The sequence below is a fragment of the Cydia splendana genome, chromosome 2, assembly GCF_910591565.1.
Source record: "Cydia splendana chromosome 2, ilCydSple1.2, whole genome shotgun sequence".
Classification (NCBI taxonomy): domain Eukaryota; kingdom Metazoa; phylum Arthropoda; class Insecta; order Lepidoptera; family Tortricidae; genus Cydia; species Cydia splendana.
In genome coordinates, this window is record NC_085961.1 from 31,178,302 (window position 1) to 31,197,175 (window position 18,874).

Consider the following 18,874-nt stretch of genomic DNA (forward strand, 5'->3'; position numbering starts at 1 on the left):
GCTACATTCGCGAAAATCGAAGTTCGCAAATTGCAGGCATCTTTTTCTGTCGGCCTAATTACGCCTTCATTGGAGTAAAAGAGAAAATTCCCCAAAATATGCGAATTCCGCTTTTCGCGGTAGTCCCTCTTGTTTAGAAAAAAAATATACCTTCGGCTAAATTAACAAACATCCGGGTCAGATATGTCATACAAAAAAGAAATGTCGTCATCATCTAGTGCATATCTAGTGACTTCATTGGTTGAATAATATCCTTCAATACTTTTTCCACCAATCATATACCAGGCGCTTCACATTACTGCCAATCAGCACCTAAGCAAAGTTGTCGAATTCAACAAATGAGAATCGAAACTCCAGTCAATTGAGTTTCGTACCTACGCCTCAAAGGGTAGCGTTTTTAAAATAAATGGTTAATACTTACTAAATATAATCTCAAAAATGGTAAGCTCATGCAATATAATACGATACCAGGCATCTATTTCAACTGTAAAGTCATATATATTACTTCGACTAGACATGTAACCTCAAAAATAAAATTATTTTCAGGATGTCTTTCTAATGATTAGGCGAAAAAAATTAACCATCTTCACGGACGCTAAAGACACGACAACGGTACTGGAATTAAAGAAAATGATTGAAGGTGAGTGCGTCTCGAATGATTTGAGATAGGTCTATTTTTAGTCTTGGACAATGTCAGTCGGTTAGCGTTCGATTTATACTATGTTTACTGCCTCATTTTTTCTCGAAAGCCTGGACTGGAACGGAATCAGCTGACAAACTTTAATACTGTATATACCAACTTGGCACCGTAGGTCTTTTTCAGGGAACCATATCTTGAATTCAAAACACTGAAAAACACCATGTTTGTAATAATACAAACATCGATAACATGTTTTATTATATTGGCGCTAAAATATAAAATTTGTTCTTGTGCCATGTTTTGTAAGAGTACTTCCTTAGAATATTTTTAGACGGCATATCTTTATAAATTAAACAAGCAAAACACCTAAACTAAGATTTAAAATATTGTAATGATTGGTTGTAATTTGTAAACCTCAGTTCCTGTGTTACATTAGTGCTTACACTTACAGCTTGTTTAAAATGGGTAGAAAACAACAGTAGCCAATCAACTTACATTGTTACTTTCATGCATTTTATCCAAGGTTGAAGATGTTATTTCCAATGCTATGATGAACTAGTATAACTATTGGTAATGCTTGTGTCTCTTTATGTCTGTATCACTACTATTAGTAAAGTTGTGTGTGTGGGGAGCCAGAAAAAATATACACAAAATAGTTTTTTACCTATAGATGTCAGGAAAACCTATTATAAATGTGCAGTCAAGGGTGAGTCAGACTTAATGTATGGAACCCTTGGAACGCGAGTCCGACTTGCACTTGGCCAGTTTTTTTTATTACACAGAACCCACATGCAAATTATACTGTCCCTATAATGAGTTGTTACAGTCATGGTTTCATGGTCTTTAATTATTGAGCCTTTTATGGTAAAAGCTAGTTTGGAAATGTAAAATAAAAATATTTTTATAGATTACTCATATGAAACATTTTTAATTTGGTGTTTAGTATTTTTGATTACCTGTTACCTTAAAAATATTATTGTGTCCTGTAATATTGAAACATAGTGATGTTTACGTTGGCAGGCATCTTAAAGACTCCTCCCCAGAGTCAGATGCTGTTCAACAAGGACAGCCAGCTCATGGAAGATGAGAAGACCCTAGCGGAGTATGGACTCACCTCGGCTACAGCTAAAGCTCAGTGCCCGGCACCCATCGGACTTGCTCTAAGGTGTGTAAATCTGGTTATCTTCTCAAAGACTCCTCCCCAGAGTCAGATGCTGTTCAACAAGGACAGCCAGCTCATGGAAGACGAGAAGACCCTAGCGGAGTACGGAACGGACTCACCTTGGCTACAGCTAAAGCTCAGTGCCCGGCACCCATTGGACTTTCTCTAAGGTGTGTAAATCTGGTTATCTTCTCAACGACTCCTCCCCTGACCCAGATGCTGTTCAACAAGGACGGCCACCTCATGCAGGACGAGAAGACAAGTAAAATTTAAACTTAATAACAAAACAAAATATAAAAGACTTCTCCGCAATCACCCCCTTGTGGCATGGTCGTAGCAAACCCCTCTGCACCACCAGACAGCCTCTGGGCAAAGAAAGCACCGCCTGCCCTAGGATAGCCTGAGATGCCTAGCCGGACCAACACTTCCATGACAACATTATTGATACCTATCTGACGACAACGAGCCAGGTTTTTATTTTTAGATAATTTACTATTTGATTTTTATCCTGCTTTTGAACCAACTTTGTACTATAATGTGTTCTTTGTGGCGTATAAAAAAAGGGTTAAGTCGGGTATTCATTAGGCAACATTTGTTAATAAACTGTTTATGAATTTCATCACCATGTTTTGCAACAAGTTTACCGTAAACACTGTTTCTGAAACTTAGCAGTCCACACTAGTTTAGTTGTTGCTAGGATGTCGCCCGAGGAGGTAGTACCATTTCCATGTTTCTAAACTTGCGTCACACACGTCCACACTCGATGACATCTGTTTATAAACGTTTATAAACTGAATGTTTCGTCTTGTTCTCCACCTAGAGTGGAACACAGCAACATGTTTATGCAACAATATTTCATCATCCTTGTTTATAAACATCTTTACAGATGTGATGAAACATCGTGCAACACTGTTTATAAACAGTCATTAAACAGTGTTTATTAACAAAAGTTGCCTAATGAATACCCGGCTTTAAGGTATTTAAAATAATGTTAATAAACAGTTTGTTAAAACGTAGTCTATGGTACATCATATAAGCCGCCTGCATCACAACAATGAATCGAATCGACACACGACACAAACAAACATACATACATTGATTGCATAATCATTCATTACCCTATTAATTTAATACATTCATATATGACAAACACAGGTGTTCTAGAATTAATGATAATGTAGATCCGCAATAATTCACCGATTCGCCCAAAGATAAGATAGCGGTTAATACGTGCAGTAACGAATACATGTCGCCACGTCACCTACGGATATATGCATCATATGTTGTGTTCAAAGGTTGCGGGAATCAAATCAATTAATTTATTTTTTTATTTGAAATACCAATAATCAAATGTTTAGATAACGGTTTTGTTTTTTTCATGTGAACAATATAACCCTGTTCTCCATCACTGGATTTTACAATAAAAGTCGATCAAAGGCAGCCAACCGGCCGTTCTACTTACCAACATCACAACTTGATTTGTTTAAACCCAAGGTCCCGTACAGACGGACTGCAACACGACCCGAGCGACTCCAACTTGTATGGGGACTGCACGCCGACGTTGCAGTTGGCGTGCAGCCAGCGTGCAGTTCCCAATTCCCATACAAATTGCAGTCGGGTTGCAGTACGTCTGTATCGGCCCTAAGCTCGTAAAACCGCGTCTCGAACCGCGCGCGAACTACCCACTTCTAAAAATTTCACGAGAATCGGATGAGAATTGCGACCTGTAACGCTAACGCTCGGTCAATAATAATTTTCTGAGGTATCTGGAAAACAAATGCAACTTCACCCAAAATTTAAACTGATGCATAATATCTTCAAACTGTTGAACTCCCTCATCCCACTACTTAGAGAGCGGGCAGATGAGGTGCTCAGCTAACAACCTTAGCCTGCCGTTGTTGCGAGGTAACATAATGGCGACTCTTTTGCCTGAAGGCATGAAAGTAATTAACAGTTTGCTATTTTGTGTTAACAGAAAGGAAAGCGGCGAATTTGAAGCTCTGGATCTGACCCCGTACTCTTCCCCCCCGGACCTGCCCGACGTCATGAAGTCACAGGAAGCCAACGGACAGGAGCAGGTAACATAACATGTCACATTCAAAATGGGTTTTAACCCTTTTCCAGGCATAGTATGAACGATTTATCGGCCATAACGCGCCAATAGAAATTCAACCTAATAGCAATCTGATTTAAGGTTTAAATTAGATTGGACTTGGAAGTGTGACTTGTTCTCATAATGAATATGAATCATTACATTAATGCCCCATTAATTAGAATATATTTGCATTTCTTGGGATTTCCCAAGCTGCACTATTCTACGAAGATTAGTGTGGCCTGAAAAAAGGTTAAAATCCCAATGGGCCTCTGCTTTGATACTTTGAATTTTCGTGCGTTTATATATACTGTGCAGAAAATGCTGAAATACATCCAATTTCATAGGTAATTCCACAAACTATCTTACGACCTAACACACCGATCTACATATGCCTGTAGACAGGTGAAGTCATCTAAGATACACTTCTAGATTGTATGTCTTGGTGACTTGAATTATGAGCCTTTTGTTATCCTCCTGCCGCCCAAAGACCTATTAAAAGGTCTCCGACTGAGTAGTGGTTCCGGCCCAAGCCTAATTACACTTTTAACTTATACGCGCTCAATTACCTTTTAAAAGGTCTACAACTTTAACCTGTCATAAAAATTCAAATTTATCGCGTATTGAATTCAGATCAGTTCTGAATGAACACACCATATTTGACGTTTTCAATAGATGTCAATCTGTGTAACATGATATGTAAGTTTTGAAGTAATATCCAAAACAATGACGAGAGGTCGAGGACGTCGTAATTTAATCGATGATTTCTTTGCTATCTCAGCAGATTCCTTGTGTATTTTTGTTGTAAATGATGTCTAATATGTTCGTCTTTGTTTTACCACATTTATTTTTTACTTTTAATCAATATTCATGTAAATACAACAATTAACATTTGGAAGACCTATAGGAAGGCATGTGGGTCGTAATATATTTAATGTTTTTTATAGGTCTACGGGCTTTAACCGCTATATTGGGTTGATTTGCATTGGATATGCTGTTCGTTTAACGATTAAAATTTGAATTTAATAAAGTATTAAATGTTTAATGTCTTTTTGAAAAGCTTTATAGTTAGTTTTGGCAAAAATATTTAAAAATTCATAAATTAAAATAAGATGGCAGTAATTAGTAGCTATAGGATTTTAATAGGTCTGCGGGCGGTTACCCTATTTTTATGAAAAAATCGATATGCTCGAGTTTAGTGCCTATTATTTAGGTAATTTTCCCAGTTTATTAGTTTCCCACTGCTTGTGTAGAATTGAATATTCACTGTATTTCTATAATCTAATAGTCAAAGTAAGATAATATGCTGCTTGTGGGTAATATTATTGTTAGCATGTGGCAAAGGTAGGTATTTTTTTTTGTAATAATATTTTACATGAAATGCGTTATTTAATTCTGATATATTTAAAATATGTTACAGAAGCGGGGTAAATCAACGTAATGGTACATTAATTATTTGAATAAATTCAGAAATACACAATCTAAGTAAAACAACTTTGTTGAGGTAGCGGCCCAGAGTCCTATAAAAAAGACATCGAAATTCGGTGTTTCTTTGGTTTCTTAACCATCTACTGATAGATGCCACTTATGATGCTAAAAAAATCTCACACCCATAATACAATGCTATGACAATGTAATCATACGTCGAAGTCTTGGGCCGGAACCATGTGAACCTAAAAAAAGGCCTCTGGGCTTGTACCCCATCTTTGAGGAAAAAATTCTGGGCAGCAGGAGGTTATTGAAATTGTAATTTTTGCCAAAGAAACTTGATACTAGAACATTCACAGATTCTTCAGCATAAAAATAAGTTCCTACCAAATCCTTTTGTCAATAATCTACGCTTATAGTCTGTATTTTTAGGTATTTAAAAAAGTATACAAACAATTTGTACATTTTCGGGTCGTTAGCTATAACATTTATTGGTTAACCAACCAAATACAAAACGGCCTGGATCAGTCACTGAACGAGAACGACCTGAGTTTAACCTACATTATTTGATCATGTAATGTTTTCATCTACCCTCAACTGGCCTAAGGTGCCATTTGAGGGTAGATTTTGTTTACTTTTATTTAAATACCTAAAGATACAGAGTATAGGTAGAGTTAAAAGTTGAAATCCAATAAACTCAACCTAAGGATAGTTTTTGAAACGCCAGACAATTTCAAGAGAATGCAAATCTCAGTCAGTCTATCCTCGAAACCTCACAGACTGCGATTTGCACTTTGAGGTGATGATTTCCATTATTTCAATGAATGTTATTTCGCTAGCAGACAACTTCTGCTAAGTACAAAAATTTATCTTAGGATCCTAAGGCATTTGACTCAGGCGAGTGTAAGCAATGGAGTCCGCGTCGGCCTCTGTCGGTCTCGCAGCCGTCGAGCCCGGCTCGGGCACGGCCCCTGTCCGGGTGTTCGCTGCGAGGGGGCGGCGAACTGTCCGCGGTGGTCCGCTTCAAGCGCGCCGTGTGGCGCTGGGTGCTCTGAGCATCTTACAACAATACTTCTCACAAATTGCTCAAACTATCGGATACTGAAAATGGTTGATTAGTGATTTTGAATTCTTTTCACAATCGTTTTTTTTTTAGCTATAAACTTTATCAGGATTGTTAAAAATTTACAATGTACAAACCTTGCTAGATAAGGTTGGTTTTGTGTTGTACAAAATACTTATACATTCTGGATTAGTTATTTACTAGAAATGAGCTTATTCATAACAACCTGTTTTTCTAGGATCTGATGCTTTGGGTTTTGCTAATGATTTTTGACATTCGATAAATAATAAATAAGTATAATATTATTTTATAATATGTAATGTTACTTTCGTATTAAATAATTATAATAAGTTTTAAATCATACATTATCGACAAATCTCATTCGGCATCGCAGTGTAGAAAAGCGTGCACGCTGGTAAATATAAGCGCTTGTTTCATTTATACAAGGAATAAATAACCAAAAATAAAACACTAAAATCAACAAAACGTAACGTGAGCAGTAATAGCGTGAGATACTACTATCTCTTTCTCGCTATTCTCGACAACAGACGAGATGGAGCTATAATTCTCAGTTACGTCTTCCGATTTGTAGACAATGAATTCGTGATTTATTCCTTCAATTCGCTTACACGCTAATCTACACAGCCATGTACTGCTTGAAACTGCTCAATACCCCGCCCCCTGGTGACCTGGCTGACGGCACGGTTTGCTTGCAGATGGACCAGCACTAGGCCGCCCGACCGGACAGCGCCCGCGCCGCCACACCGCATATATTATAAACATACTTATTTTGTTAATCATTTATCGATTTTTGCTCGATTTTAACAATTCTGTTGCTACACGTTTGTTTGTAGTCTTTTTGTGATGCTTTGTAACGGATGACGTTTTTATTCGGTGCGGGACAAGATGCTGGCAGCTTCCACGGCACGCCAAGGATCAAAACTCGACACTTTATTGTATGTATCCATTGTATATTATGTGGATCTAGCCGTGGAAGTTTCTAGCAAATGTATCAGAACATGATTTTCACTCATAAAAGGCTTTTGGCGAAATATTTCGCGTGATGCTGTAATTTAAATTCATTATTATTTAATTACAATATCAATCAGCATATTAATCAACTAAAATAATATTATACCGAGCAGCATCATCGCCTCAGACCTAAGCCATGACATCTTGTTTAAATCTTTCAAGTTTTTCCGAATATAACATTCGTGCCTCTCATGTTTGCACTAAACAATACTTTTTGTATACCGCTGCAACTATACGGTAGCTTGCTCAGTAGGGCGGGGCCTGCCGAATGGCACGGCAATCTTACATTCAAGGAACTATTTCCTTTAAATGATGGCTCCATGGTAGGTTCATACAATCATTGCATTGTTTCGCTCAATCTCTAAACGCTAGTTCAAAATGAAAGAGACCTTTTACTGTCTAAACTGTAAAAAAAATTTTTCAGTGTATATGAAAACTTTTGACATAGTAAATGGCACTTTAGTGACCATATGAACTTTGTAGTATAGGTAGTAAATGGGCTTTTTATTTACTACTTTGCTTTTCCCTCGCAGTAAAATCTAGCCAGTAAAAGTAATTTAAATGTAACTACTTTTTTTATCATTTTATTAAAAGGGGTAGGGGTAATACGAGTATCAACTTGGTTAGGTATTTGATGGTTCGTTGTAACTGTAATATGTGACAGTCTAACGTAAATTAGAAGGGTGGATTCATATGCGTTTTTCATCGCGTTGCCATGGAAGAGAACTACTAATTAAATAATATCTTGATGAACTAATTTGGGTGATACTGAGATGTTAATTTGTATATCTTATGCTTTTTACTATTTTAGTACTTACTAAATAAAACTGATAACGTTTATTTGGCTCCTGTGTAACAAACTTATCAGTATTCCGTCATTATTTATTAACACTTTTATGTTGTTTTTTTTTTTCTATTTCAACGAACAACCAGCGGCGAGCCCCGCTCAGCCCCCCACCCCCTTCCGTGGGGGGCGCAATCACCTCACTAGCCTAACTTCTCTGTTGCTTATATCTGTCTCTGTCACGTCGGGTGCACTAGCATAGCCATTATTACGAAACAATAAGGCCTTTTTAGGATATTGACGTCATGCCTGTATTTTACGTGAAGTGCGCATAATCCTTGCTCTTAAAATGTGTGGCTGTGGCAGCCGATACTAGCGCCATCAAGTGGCACGGCATAAAACAGTACTAAAGTGTTGCCAGCTGCGCCACTGTTAGATGCTCCAATAAGTTGATTTATTTTCTTAGCGTAATTAAGGTTTAAATTAATGATTTGTGATACATAACGACGTTATACGAATTGACAATGCATTTCTTGAAATTAAAATGGTTGAAGTGTTGTTTTTAATGTATGAAAGTCAAGGACCTTAATTTTTTTAGATATTAATTAAATGGAATGGGTCCCATGTTTTCTTACTTAGCACAGCCCTTCAACTGATTCTAAAACTTTATTTTTGTATACATATTTGTTACGAATTTATGATTTCAAGTCCTGTATATTAAGTTTGCTCGACAGATATAACCAACAGACCATTGTCCATTGTACATCTTTTTTTATGATAAAATATTTAACTAGCATAGTTGATAGCTGATACTTGTAATAGGGAGTAAATAGGAGCTTTTCATCACGGGGCTGCTGCGCCCTCTATTGTGATTTAATAATAACTAATATAACTCCCGTCGCCAGTCCATGACGGATCGCTATTTACTTTTTTAACGGGAACTTTATTAAGCACCGATTGTATTTATCTCGAGTTGGTCAATTTAGGTGCATAGCTAGCTAATATGACCCACGGGTCGGCGAGGTTACTTTCAGATCTAATCCAAGTTAGAATAGTTGGGTATTAAACGATATTGCACTTTATTGTACTATAACATAGGATAGATAATCAAACTATCGTTCACCATGGCCACTTAGGAAAAATTTCTTCATACAAAAATGTAATGTCACGTCGTGGTAACATCTACACACAGCCCACAGGTAGGTGAATCTAGAGTTGGTACCTAACTAGAATCATACAAGATACAAGCACATAAAAACCAAGCTATCGGTCACTATACAGACGCGACTACATTTCTTATGTGTCTGAGATGGTCCTATCAGCTGTATGAATACTTGTTGGCTGATAAATTCAATATTTCAATTTTGTATGAAGACACAAAGCTGTGCCAGTACCACGCGTAAAATTTCAAGATTTCTTGATTAACCAGTATAGAACCATGATGGTGTCATTCAATATTGGTTCCCCGGGTAGGTAACCTTAGTGGTTAGTCATTATATCCTCTCGTACAACCCCGTTCGCTGATGGATAAGTCACATAATCAGTGTAATTATTTATTCAGAGTCTCTTGTGAGTAGAGGCAGACAAAGAACCGATTGCCAAAATATTTCGCTTCTAAAAATTAGGTGCTGGCATCACTATGATTTTTTAGTAGTCCTTATTTCGTCCAGTATAGAAGTTTTTAATTTAAATATTTTTAGAAAATGTAGTGGAAATTACACCTTTTGTACGCGTCGGTTCTTTGCTATGGCTGTACCTGCATTATGCATTAGTAATGATTCAACTAGAGACACAACGAGACTAGAGTATGTATGAAATAGCGTAGTATTTCATGTGCGCGTATGGAAGTCTACAATTAAATGAACCAGCAGGAAATAAAGCTGTTTTGATTTGTTTTCGGTGTTTTAATTTTGTCCCTATTTGTTTGTTCAAGATGTTTGCATGTATGATCACGGCCGCGCTTGCGTGGGATTTGGTCTGCCATTTCTACTCCCAGCCCCAGGGGTTGGATTTCATAACATTACATCTACAATTCATACATTTCATTAAGATCAGCGCAGTAGTTTCGCGATGTAAACGTAACAAGCAGTGTTACTTTCACATTGATAATATCACATATTACACATTAATAATTTTAATAAAGTACCTACATCTTCATATAAAAAATAGTTGGTCAAACCAATTTGTCAATCAGTAAGAACCAGGAAAACTATACTCATCCTTTTCTTTTGGGTGCTAGTACTAGTGTAAGTCAAAGATAGTATGATTCTCTCTGTCTATGATTGAAATGACACAGTCCTTTGACAAACTATAAGTATTTTTGAAAGTTCTAGCAACACTGATGAAAATATGTATTTTTCTACCCATAAACAGCCTTGTCTTATAGTGGTAACACGTGTAACACACTATCGCACCGCACCAAGATCATTGTGCGACGTACCCATAAGTAAGAGCGAGAAAGCGACATCTCTTTCTCGCTCTTACTTACCGGTGCGTCGCACAATGACCTTGGTGCGGTGTGATAGTGTGTTACGGCCTTTAGGGTGGTATTCCACCTGTCCCAAAATGTCATTGCGTCTCACTCTACCACAAAATGTGAGACAAAATAGGGAATATTACTGCATTGTTCTTCAGCCAGAGGGCATGACCGATCCATATAGTAAACAGTTTTTTGACAATTTTGACAAGTCTTTCAAAACGGGATTAAAATAAAATTGCTAAATATATTAATATAATTTGAGTTTAAAATAAGGTTAATACTTACAAGATATGTTAATACAATAATGCATCAGTGCTGCGTATTTGGCTGTAGAAATCAAGGGAATCATTCATTTCCGAAAGACCAAAGTGTATGAAAGCTGTGGGAAGCGGTAGTACGTCGTAAAGCAAAAAAAAACCTCAAAGATATGTTCAGCACATTTTAAATCCGAAGATTTCATTGCATCTGAAAACTTATCAGGTAAGAATTTCGAAATAATAGAATAACCGTCACATTTACTACCCATTTTTATTCTGAGCATAACCTAAACCTCTTGTTATTATTTTCAGGATTATATGATACCAGGCGCGTTTTAAAGAAGGGAACCTGGGCCTTCCATCTGACAGTGGACTAAAACGGAAGTTATAATAACTAATCAAAGGCGAGAACAGGCTGAAGCGAGTGAGGCGAAATGAAAATTAATGGTTACACATGTTGAGAACTCTGATGACTTAGCTCCCTTTCTAAATGTTCATCCGAGACAGCAACATTCGATTGTGGTGTTGATTATGTTGTGGCGCAAGAAAATAGTGTATATAACCCACAGTTGCAAAACTATATGCCTGGTTTTAATACAACAACATCGCTTCGTATGAGACGGCAGCATTCGATTGTGGTGTTCATTATCTTGAAGAAGCTGTGGCCCAAGAAAGTCTATGACCAATTGTCCTCGGCTCTGTGGGCACGACTAGTTATGACGACTCCTTTGTTTATTGATAAAGTAATAATTTGTATATAATAAAGTTTGAAATGATTCGGAAACATAACACTTATAATCATTTATTCATTTATAAGTTAACAATGTAACAGTAGCATATTATAATGGCGTTACAAAAAAAAAACTAGACTAGACTAATGAGTCGACGAAAACTACTTGTTTCAAGGCTTATGAAAACAATAACTTTTGTAGTACAATAAGTGATTACACTGCAGGTCGCCAACTGGATAGTTAGACACACACAGGTTTTAACAGTAGGTATTATCTTTGTAAGGACTCTATATAAAGTGTAGGTCGTCAGTGTAAATCTGAGCTAGAATTGATGTCTTTAAATTTATCCGGCAATGGCGTGAATAAAGATTTTGAGCTGTTGCCTTCAGTGTAACCTGTGTAACCACTTTTTATGCTACCAAAGTTATTATGTTCGTCGTATAGGGTAAGCCTGGAACAAGACAAGTAAAAATTACATTCTGAAAATTGGAATTAAATAGGTTTAAATATGATTAAGTAAGTAATTAACACGCTTTTGGTCGACCGTCGACCTGTATGTAACTATGTAATGGAATCTAATTTAACCATCTTCGAAGGATCGTAGCGCCATGAAAATTGGCAGCTGTATGTAGTTCTGATGACAATACAATAATATGGTACTGTCGAACTGATTTGATGATGGAGCCGGAAGATATGAACTGGAACTTCATGTTGGAACATCGTATCATAGCTGTGTTTGGATTTGTTAGAAAAGTCTTGAAATGAACTTTTACCACGATTAGGTTTCAAGGTCTGATGATAAAGCGACTGGCATTCCATGATGGAATATTATCATAGTCGTGTTTGCACTTGTGAGAACGGTCACGTAATGGACTTTGAACACGATCAGGCATCAAGCGTGTTTTTCTAGTGTTCTTTTAAACTATTAATTTATTTCCTTTTAGGTTTGCGTTCCCGAAGCAGCTTTTTAAGTTCTTCGACCTTTAAATGTCCGTAGGGCGCCATATTCACAGTAAAAGTAATTAAATATTATTATTAAAATTATGTAAGTACCTATTATAATAATTTAATTACTTTTCACTTTTACTAATTATTTGTTTATGACATGACAACATGACACCATGACATGATGTGTCATTGATGATGTCAACTAGCTTTCCATAGAGATATAGAGCTTTGTTTACTGTATGTCTAGTGGCGCCACCTACACAGAGCTTTGCCTAATATTCCCTATACACATTGGATAGATGGAATACCACCCTTATAAACTTGCGCTTGGTCCAACAGTTTTGCTCCTGAAGATTCCCAGAGAGAAAAACACTGATATTTACTGTCAATCTACCGTCAGTTGTCAAACTCGTGTGCTTTGCATAAAATAACCTCAAAATTAAGAGGATCAGATGGTTTTCTCCACAAATCTAAACAATATGTAATTTACATTAAGTGAAATCTACGAATAAACTTCCGCGTTTAGTTTTATTTATTGCTGTAAATACACGTATACGATGGGTAAGCGTAAAGGAAAATGTGCGAAGAAAAACAGCACGACCAAGCAAAGCCTGGAGCCAGAGACCCTGGTGAAGGCACCGCACTCGTTCGTGATCCACCGCGGGCACTGTGGCAAGGACCTCATCGACCTCACCAAGGACTTTCGCAAGATTATGGAGCCGTTCACAGCGTCACAGCTTAAAGTTAGTTTTAATTTTTTTGTTTACTCTTTATGAATTATTTGGGAACGAATTTTGGGGTAAATCTATTCAAAGCCACCTGCGCTTTTTGCTACGCTGCGGTTGTTTCTCGTTGAATATGTAATGTTTGTGTAAATACCTAGAGTTTGTGTACTGAAATCATAACAACCAGTACCATATTATAAATATAATAAAGCAGTATTAATGTTCTGTTTATGATGAAGCATCAACACTCACCGATGACCACAATCGTCAGTCACGAGGGAGCGACCACAGAGAGAGATCAATGTTTGAAATTGTATAAAAAACATGTTAACCCATATATACCTCAGAAATCCTGGAGTTTACAGGCTTTCTCTTGTACCAATTCTAATAAGTAGGAGCTTTTTACCCAAAGGGTAAAAACGGGACCCTATTACTAAGACTCCACTGTCCGTCTGTCACCGGGCTGTATTTCATGAACCGTGTTGAAATTTTTACAGATGATGTATTTCTGTTGTAACTATAACAACAAATACTAATAAGTACGGAACCCTCGGTGGGCGAGTCCGACTCGAACTTGTCCGGTTTTTTATTTTATTTGGGTTAACTAAATACAAATGATGATTCAGGAAAGGAAAAAGAACACAATCAAGGACTTCCTGTCAGTGTCGGGCTACCTGCATGTGTCCCACATGATGGTGTTCACGGAGACCGAGCAGGGCTCCTACATGCGGCTCGCGCGCCTGCCGCGCGGACCCACGCTTACCTTCAAAATACATAATGTAAGTATTATTCAAAAATAGTTTTACATAGGTCAAAATTGGATTCTTTGCCTTGTGTATGACAACTCTGTCACAAGTCACAACTTAGTTTACGTTTTCTGTTATACATTTTTGTATGTAGCTTTAACATGAGAAAATTAGAAAACCCACTGTGATTTAAACTAAAAACTACACACCCTTACATTTTTTGCGGTGAATGCAGGTGTGAAAGATAATTAATTGTTGCTAGATTTGGACACACCCTATCAGTTGGATCTTTTAGGTTCACGTAAAATTTCTTATTGCCACTCATAAACTATTTGATATGTGAATGTACTGAAGTGGATATAATGTATCCTTGTTAATGATCCTGGGGGACAGTGGAAGCGATGTCTTTGTCCAGTAGGTGGACATATTTTGGCAGATAATATAATTATGATGTTTATGATAAATGTTAAATAAATTGTTGTAATTCCAGTACAGCCTCGCGCGAGACGTGGTGTCCTCGCTCCGCAAGCAGTACGTCATGATGAAGGCCTTCCAGCACGCGCCGCTCATCGTGCTCAACTCCTTCTCCGGCGAGGGCATGCACATGAAGCTCATGGCCACCATGTTCCAGAACATGTTCCCCACCATCAACATCACCACGGTATGTCCTCATCTTAGCGCTTTCCCAGTTGCATCCTAAAGGAGCCCAAGGATTGACACAGGAACCAGTTTTTAGGAAAACGGCCACTGTCAGATCTTCCAAACCAGAGGGGATAGGCCTTATTGAGATTAGTTTGGTTTCCTAACAATGTTTTTCAGCAGTGACCAAAAAGGGATTTTGATCTGAATGTTCTGAAAAATCTATCTGACTAATTTCTGCAAGCATCAGTGGCGGAGCTCCCCTAGGACTCGATTCGTACCGGCTTGTTTAAATTTCAGAAACTTGAACATGTTTTCTTCGGTTTAATTTTTTATCAATCAGAAACGTCTGCGAACGATGCTATTAACCCAACCCAACCCAAACACCCCAAGACAGTAATTTTTCCACTATGTTTTCTACATCTTAGAAAGAAAAGGTAAGTCGTCATTTTTAAAAAATCTATATTTATTTTTGTTAATTTCAGGTGAAATTAAAGAATATCCGGCGTTGCGTGTTGATGAACTACAACCCCTCGACAAAGATAATCGACCTGCGGCACTACGTCATCCGCGCCACGCCTGTCGGACTCAATAAGGGCACCAAGAAGGTACAATCCTCGAAAAATTACTCATGTATTGCTTCACATATGTCTAGTGACAACTGCGACCTATTCAATATGAGTAGACCTTAGAATTTACATTTTTAATAATATGTTAATAATTTATTTTTCAGGTGGTTCAAGGCAAAATACCCAATTTAAATCGCTGCAAGGATATGTCAGAATTCTTTGACAAGTAAGCATCTTTTTGTTTTATACATATTTCTGTATATAAGCTTTGAAGAAGCTTCTTATAACGCTCTACACATTTGCATTTACAGAGCGGCCCTTCTCTCCGAGAGCGAGTTCGAGGACGACCCGGCGTCGCACGTGCTGCTCCCGCAGGCGCTCGCCTCGCGCGGCGCCGCGCAGGACTCCCGGTCGGCCTTGCGGCTCTACGAGCTCGGCCCGAGGATATCTCTACAGCTCATCAAGGTACAAGTTCAACCTTATTGCAACGAGGCAAAGTCTATCAATGGTCACTGACACTATGTTGTGTCAAGACACAATTCAATGAGCCAACGCAGTGTCAAAAGTAGTCCTACCTCATCGCTCCCTTCACATCATGAGGCGTCGCGTCTTACTGCGATCTTGCGATGTCTGTTACCTTTAGATGTGTTCACACCCTGGCGGCTCGGCTGGCACAAAATGTAATGAACATGTTTCAGGTGGAGGACGGGTTGATGGACGGCGAGGTGCTGTTCCACGAGCTGGTCGAGAAGACCGAGGAGCAGAAGGCGGCCATCAAGAAGAAGCGGGACGCCAAGAAGAAGCAGAAGGAGAGCCGCAAGGCGCAGCAGGACCAGAACGTCAAGCGGAAACAGGTCATTTTTATTATCTATTATTCTCTTATTTCGATTTGACTTCAAATTTTATACCTGTATGACTTTACATCATTATTTATTTTATTAACGATTTTATAATTGATGGAAATGAATTTTCAAATGGGCCATTGAGGGCACCTACATTCTGACAAAAAAGAGTAGAAAAGTGGCAATACTGTAGTGTCGTCCCGTTTTCTTATATAAATTGATTTAAAAGGGACGACACGACAGATTGCCACTTTTTAATTTCTACTCTTTTGTGTCAGACTATACTGTCTCTAGAAATATTAAAATATCAATGTACCGATATAGACTACATTCTCATTGTTAATAATAATTTCGATATATTGCTAATTTTAATAATTTTCATTTCATTTCATTACGTTTACATCATGAAACACTTTAATAAATCCGTTAGCGTGAAACCGCCGTGCCGTTATAAGTACAACCTCCACTACCCGAGCCAATTAGGACCGTGACTAGTTCCGAGAGAAGTCGGTGTTCGGGTGAACGACCTCCTACTGTACCATGCCATGGGAATGGCATAGCAATATGGAATCTCTTACAATTACATTTTTAGATTGGATCCATCAAAATCTGCCTACGGCCTATACCATATTAGCGGTAATTGGACGCTTTTGATTGAATATTTTCCATTGTATCAGAGGGAGAAGGAGGAGCTGAAGCAGAAGGCGCTGGAAGGCATCAAGAAGAAGCGGGAGGTGACAGAGAGCCAGCGGCTGATGGAGCTCGCCAACGCGGAGTCGCAGGGCGCCGCCGCCGACCGCGGCGATGATGATGATGATGCTCAGTACTACCGCGAGGCCGTCGGCGCCGAGCCCGACCAAGGTAACTAATATTATCATTCTTTTGATTTTAACAATTTTTTCTGCGACTGTAGCTAATTTGAGTTTTGAAAAGATCGTTGTATATTTTTATATAGCCAAATACAAATCGAATTAAATTTCGGTAAAATAAAATTCGGTAAGTGGATGCCGGTAGAGGGACGTGGCCGCGGCAGGCCCAAACGGAGATGGCGGGATGACCTGGACAGCTTCCTGAACAACTGGCCGGAGGAAACACCAAATCGGGAGTCGTGTTTGCCCAGCATAGCTAGTTTGTTAGTGCACGACACCTTGCACTTTGTGACTATGCGCTGAAACTTGGCACAGTTGATTCTTAGCTGGTCATGAGCAGATACAGACCGGGAGACCTCGAGAGCCACGTCTCATTTAGTGGGGGGGAGGGGGGGAAGTTCGACGCCGCCGCGCTTGACTTGGAGCAACATTTCTCTAAAACTGTACCTATTAGGGCATGTAATATATCATTTTCGAATAAATTAAGGATGAGGAATCTAGTTTTGGAACAAAAACAATGCACTTTCTAACAAAAAAAAAGCATAAAGTAGAAAAGACTAAAAAACGTATTTTTGATTTTTTCATAATTACCAATTTTTTTTTAAAGTGTAGCAGGAATCTGAAAACAAAAAATACAATCGTAACGGTGTGCAGTAACAAACCAGCTAGCAGTGGGACACTCAAATAGACGAGAAAAAAAACAACGGGTTGCACTACGGGAGTGTCGGCGGAAGTGAAAACTCAATGACATTGTAACAGTTTTTCGATCAGGTCACGTGTCCGTCTTACGTCAAAATATTAATAACAGCGCCATCTAGTGCAAAATGTCTGCAGCACTATGTATAATTGAGATTAACGCCATCTAGCGTTATTTCGTCGCATTACTTGAAACCCCTAAGCACATCACTGTTAGTACTCGAGTTATATTAGTACCAGTTACAAGGAAAGTCACTAGATGGCATTTAATAAAATGGCAATAAAGAAAAACTCAATGACATAGTAACAGTTTTCCGATCAGGTCACGTGTCCGTCTTACGTCTTACGGTCACGTGACACCTGTTTGCGAGTTTAACATTTTTTCCCCATCACCAAAAGTGCACAGCGTGCAGCGCCGCTAAAGAAGTTTTCACTTCCAAAATGTGTAAAGCTATTTTCCACACTGTCGTACACCTTATTGCAAACCCGTAAGGTTCACCGATGCATGTACAGTCTTTTAGTTCAGTCATAATATACCAAAGTTGACGGACTCTTCGCAAAACGTAATAGCATGAGTTCAATAACATATGTAAAAGCCGTAAGGCCCGTAACACACGTACATTTTACACGGCTTTAATAATAATTAAAGTTATAAAAGTGTCTTGTTTATTTCAGATTTATTCAGTGCTCCGCGGAAACGAAAGGCCGGCGACGACTCCGTACGTGGTTTCAAGAAGTTAAGACTCGACAAGAAACTGCAGAAGAAATATGACCCCAGTCAGAAGGGCGGCTCGCAAAACAAGGACGGACGCTTCCAGAATAAGGACAGGCAGTTCCAAAACAAAGACGGCGGTAGGAAGTTCCATAGGAATAAAGACGACAGGGAAGGGGGCGGAAGGAAATTCCATAACAAGAGAGAAGGTGGGTTCCAAAATAATAGAGATGGCGGACGGAAGTTCGACAAAAACCAGGACGGAAGGAATTTCCAAGGAAATAAAGGCAAAGGAAGGGATAAAGGTTCCAACAAACCTAAGAAGGTGTTCGGGGGGAAAGTGAATAAGTTCAAGTCTGGTAAACAGGGCAAGAAGGGCCGGAAATGACAATAAATGGATGTTTTAGATTTTTTGGTTTTTTATTAGTAAAGAAACTAGAACAAGATGGACTGTCTAATA

General features: G+C 38.4%; 2 protein-coding genes across 2 annotated transcripts; both read left to right on the top strand.

Annotated features, from left to right (window-relative positions):
• The first annotated feature begins 299 nt into the window (after positions 1 to 299).
• On the top strand, positions 300 to 10,095 carry LOC134806150 (elongin-B). Its single transcript, XM_063779435.1, has 5 exons — positions 300 to 441; positions 547 to 640; positions 1,661 to 1,805; positions 3,778 to 3,880; positions 7,102 to 10,095. The coding sequence occupies exons 1-5, from the start codon at positions 439 to 441 to the stop codon at positions 7,114 to 7,116; spliced, it is 360 nt and encodes a 119-aa protein (XP_063635505.1). The 5' UTR covers positions 300 to 438; the 3' UTR covers positions 7,117 to 10,095.
• A 2,929-nt stretch (positions 10,096 to 13,024) lies between these two features.
• Positions 13,025 to 18,821, top strand: LOC134806151 (protein Peter pan). Its single transcript, XM_063779436.1, has 9 exons — positions 13,025 to 13,359; positions 13,968 to 14,120; positions 14,578 to 14,748; positions 15,212 to 15,334; positions 15,460 to 15,521; positions 15,607 to 15,760; positions 15,994 to 16,149; positions 16,815 to 16,998; positions 18,378 to 18,821. Exons 1-9 carry the CDS (start codon positions 13,174 to 13,176, stop codon positions 18,800 to 18,802), a joined length of 1,614 nt encoding a protein of 537 aa, XP_063635506.1. The 5' UTR covers positions 13,025 to 13,173; the 3' UTR covers positions 18,803 to 18,821.
• Positions 18,822 to 18,874: the final 53 nt, after the last annotated feature.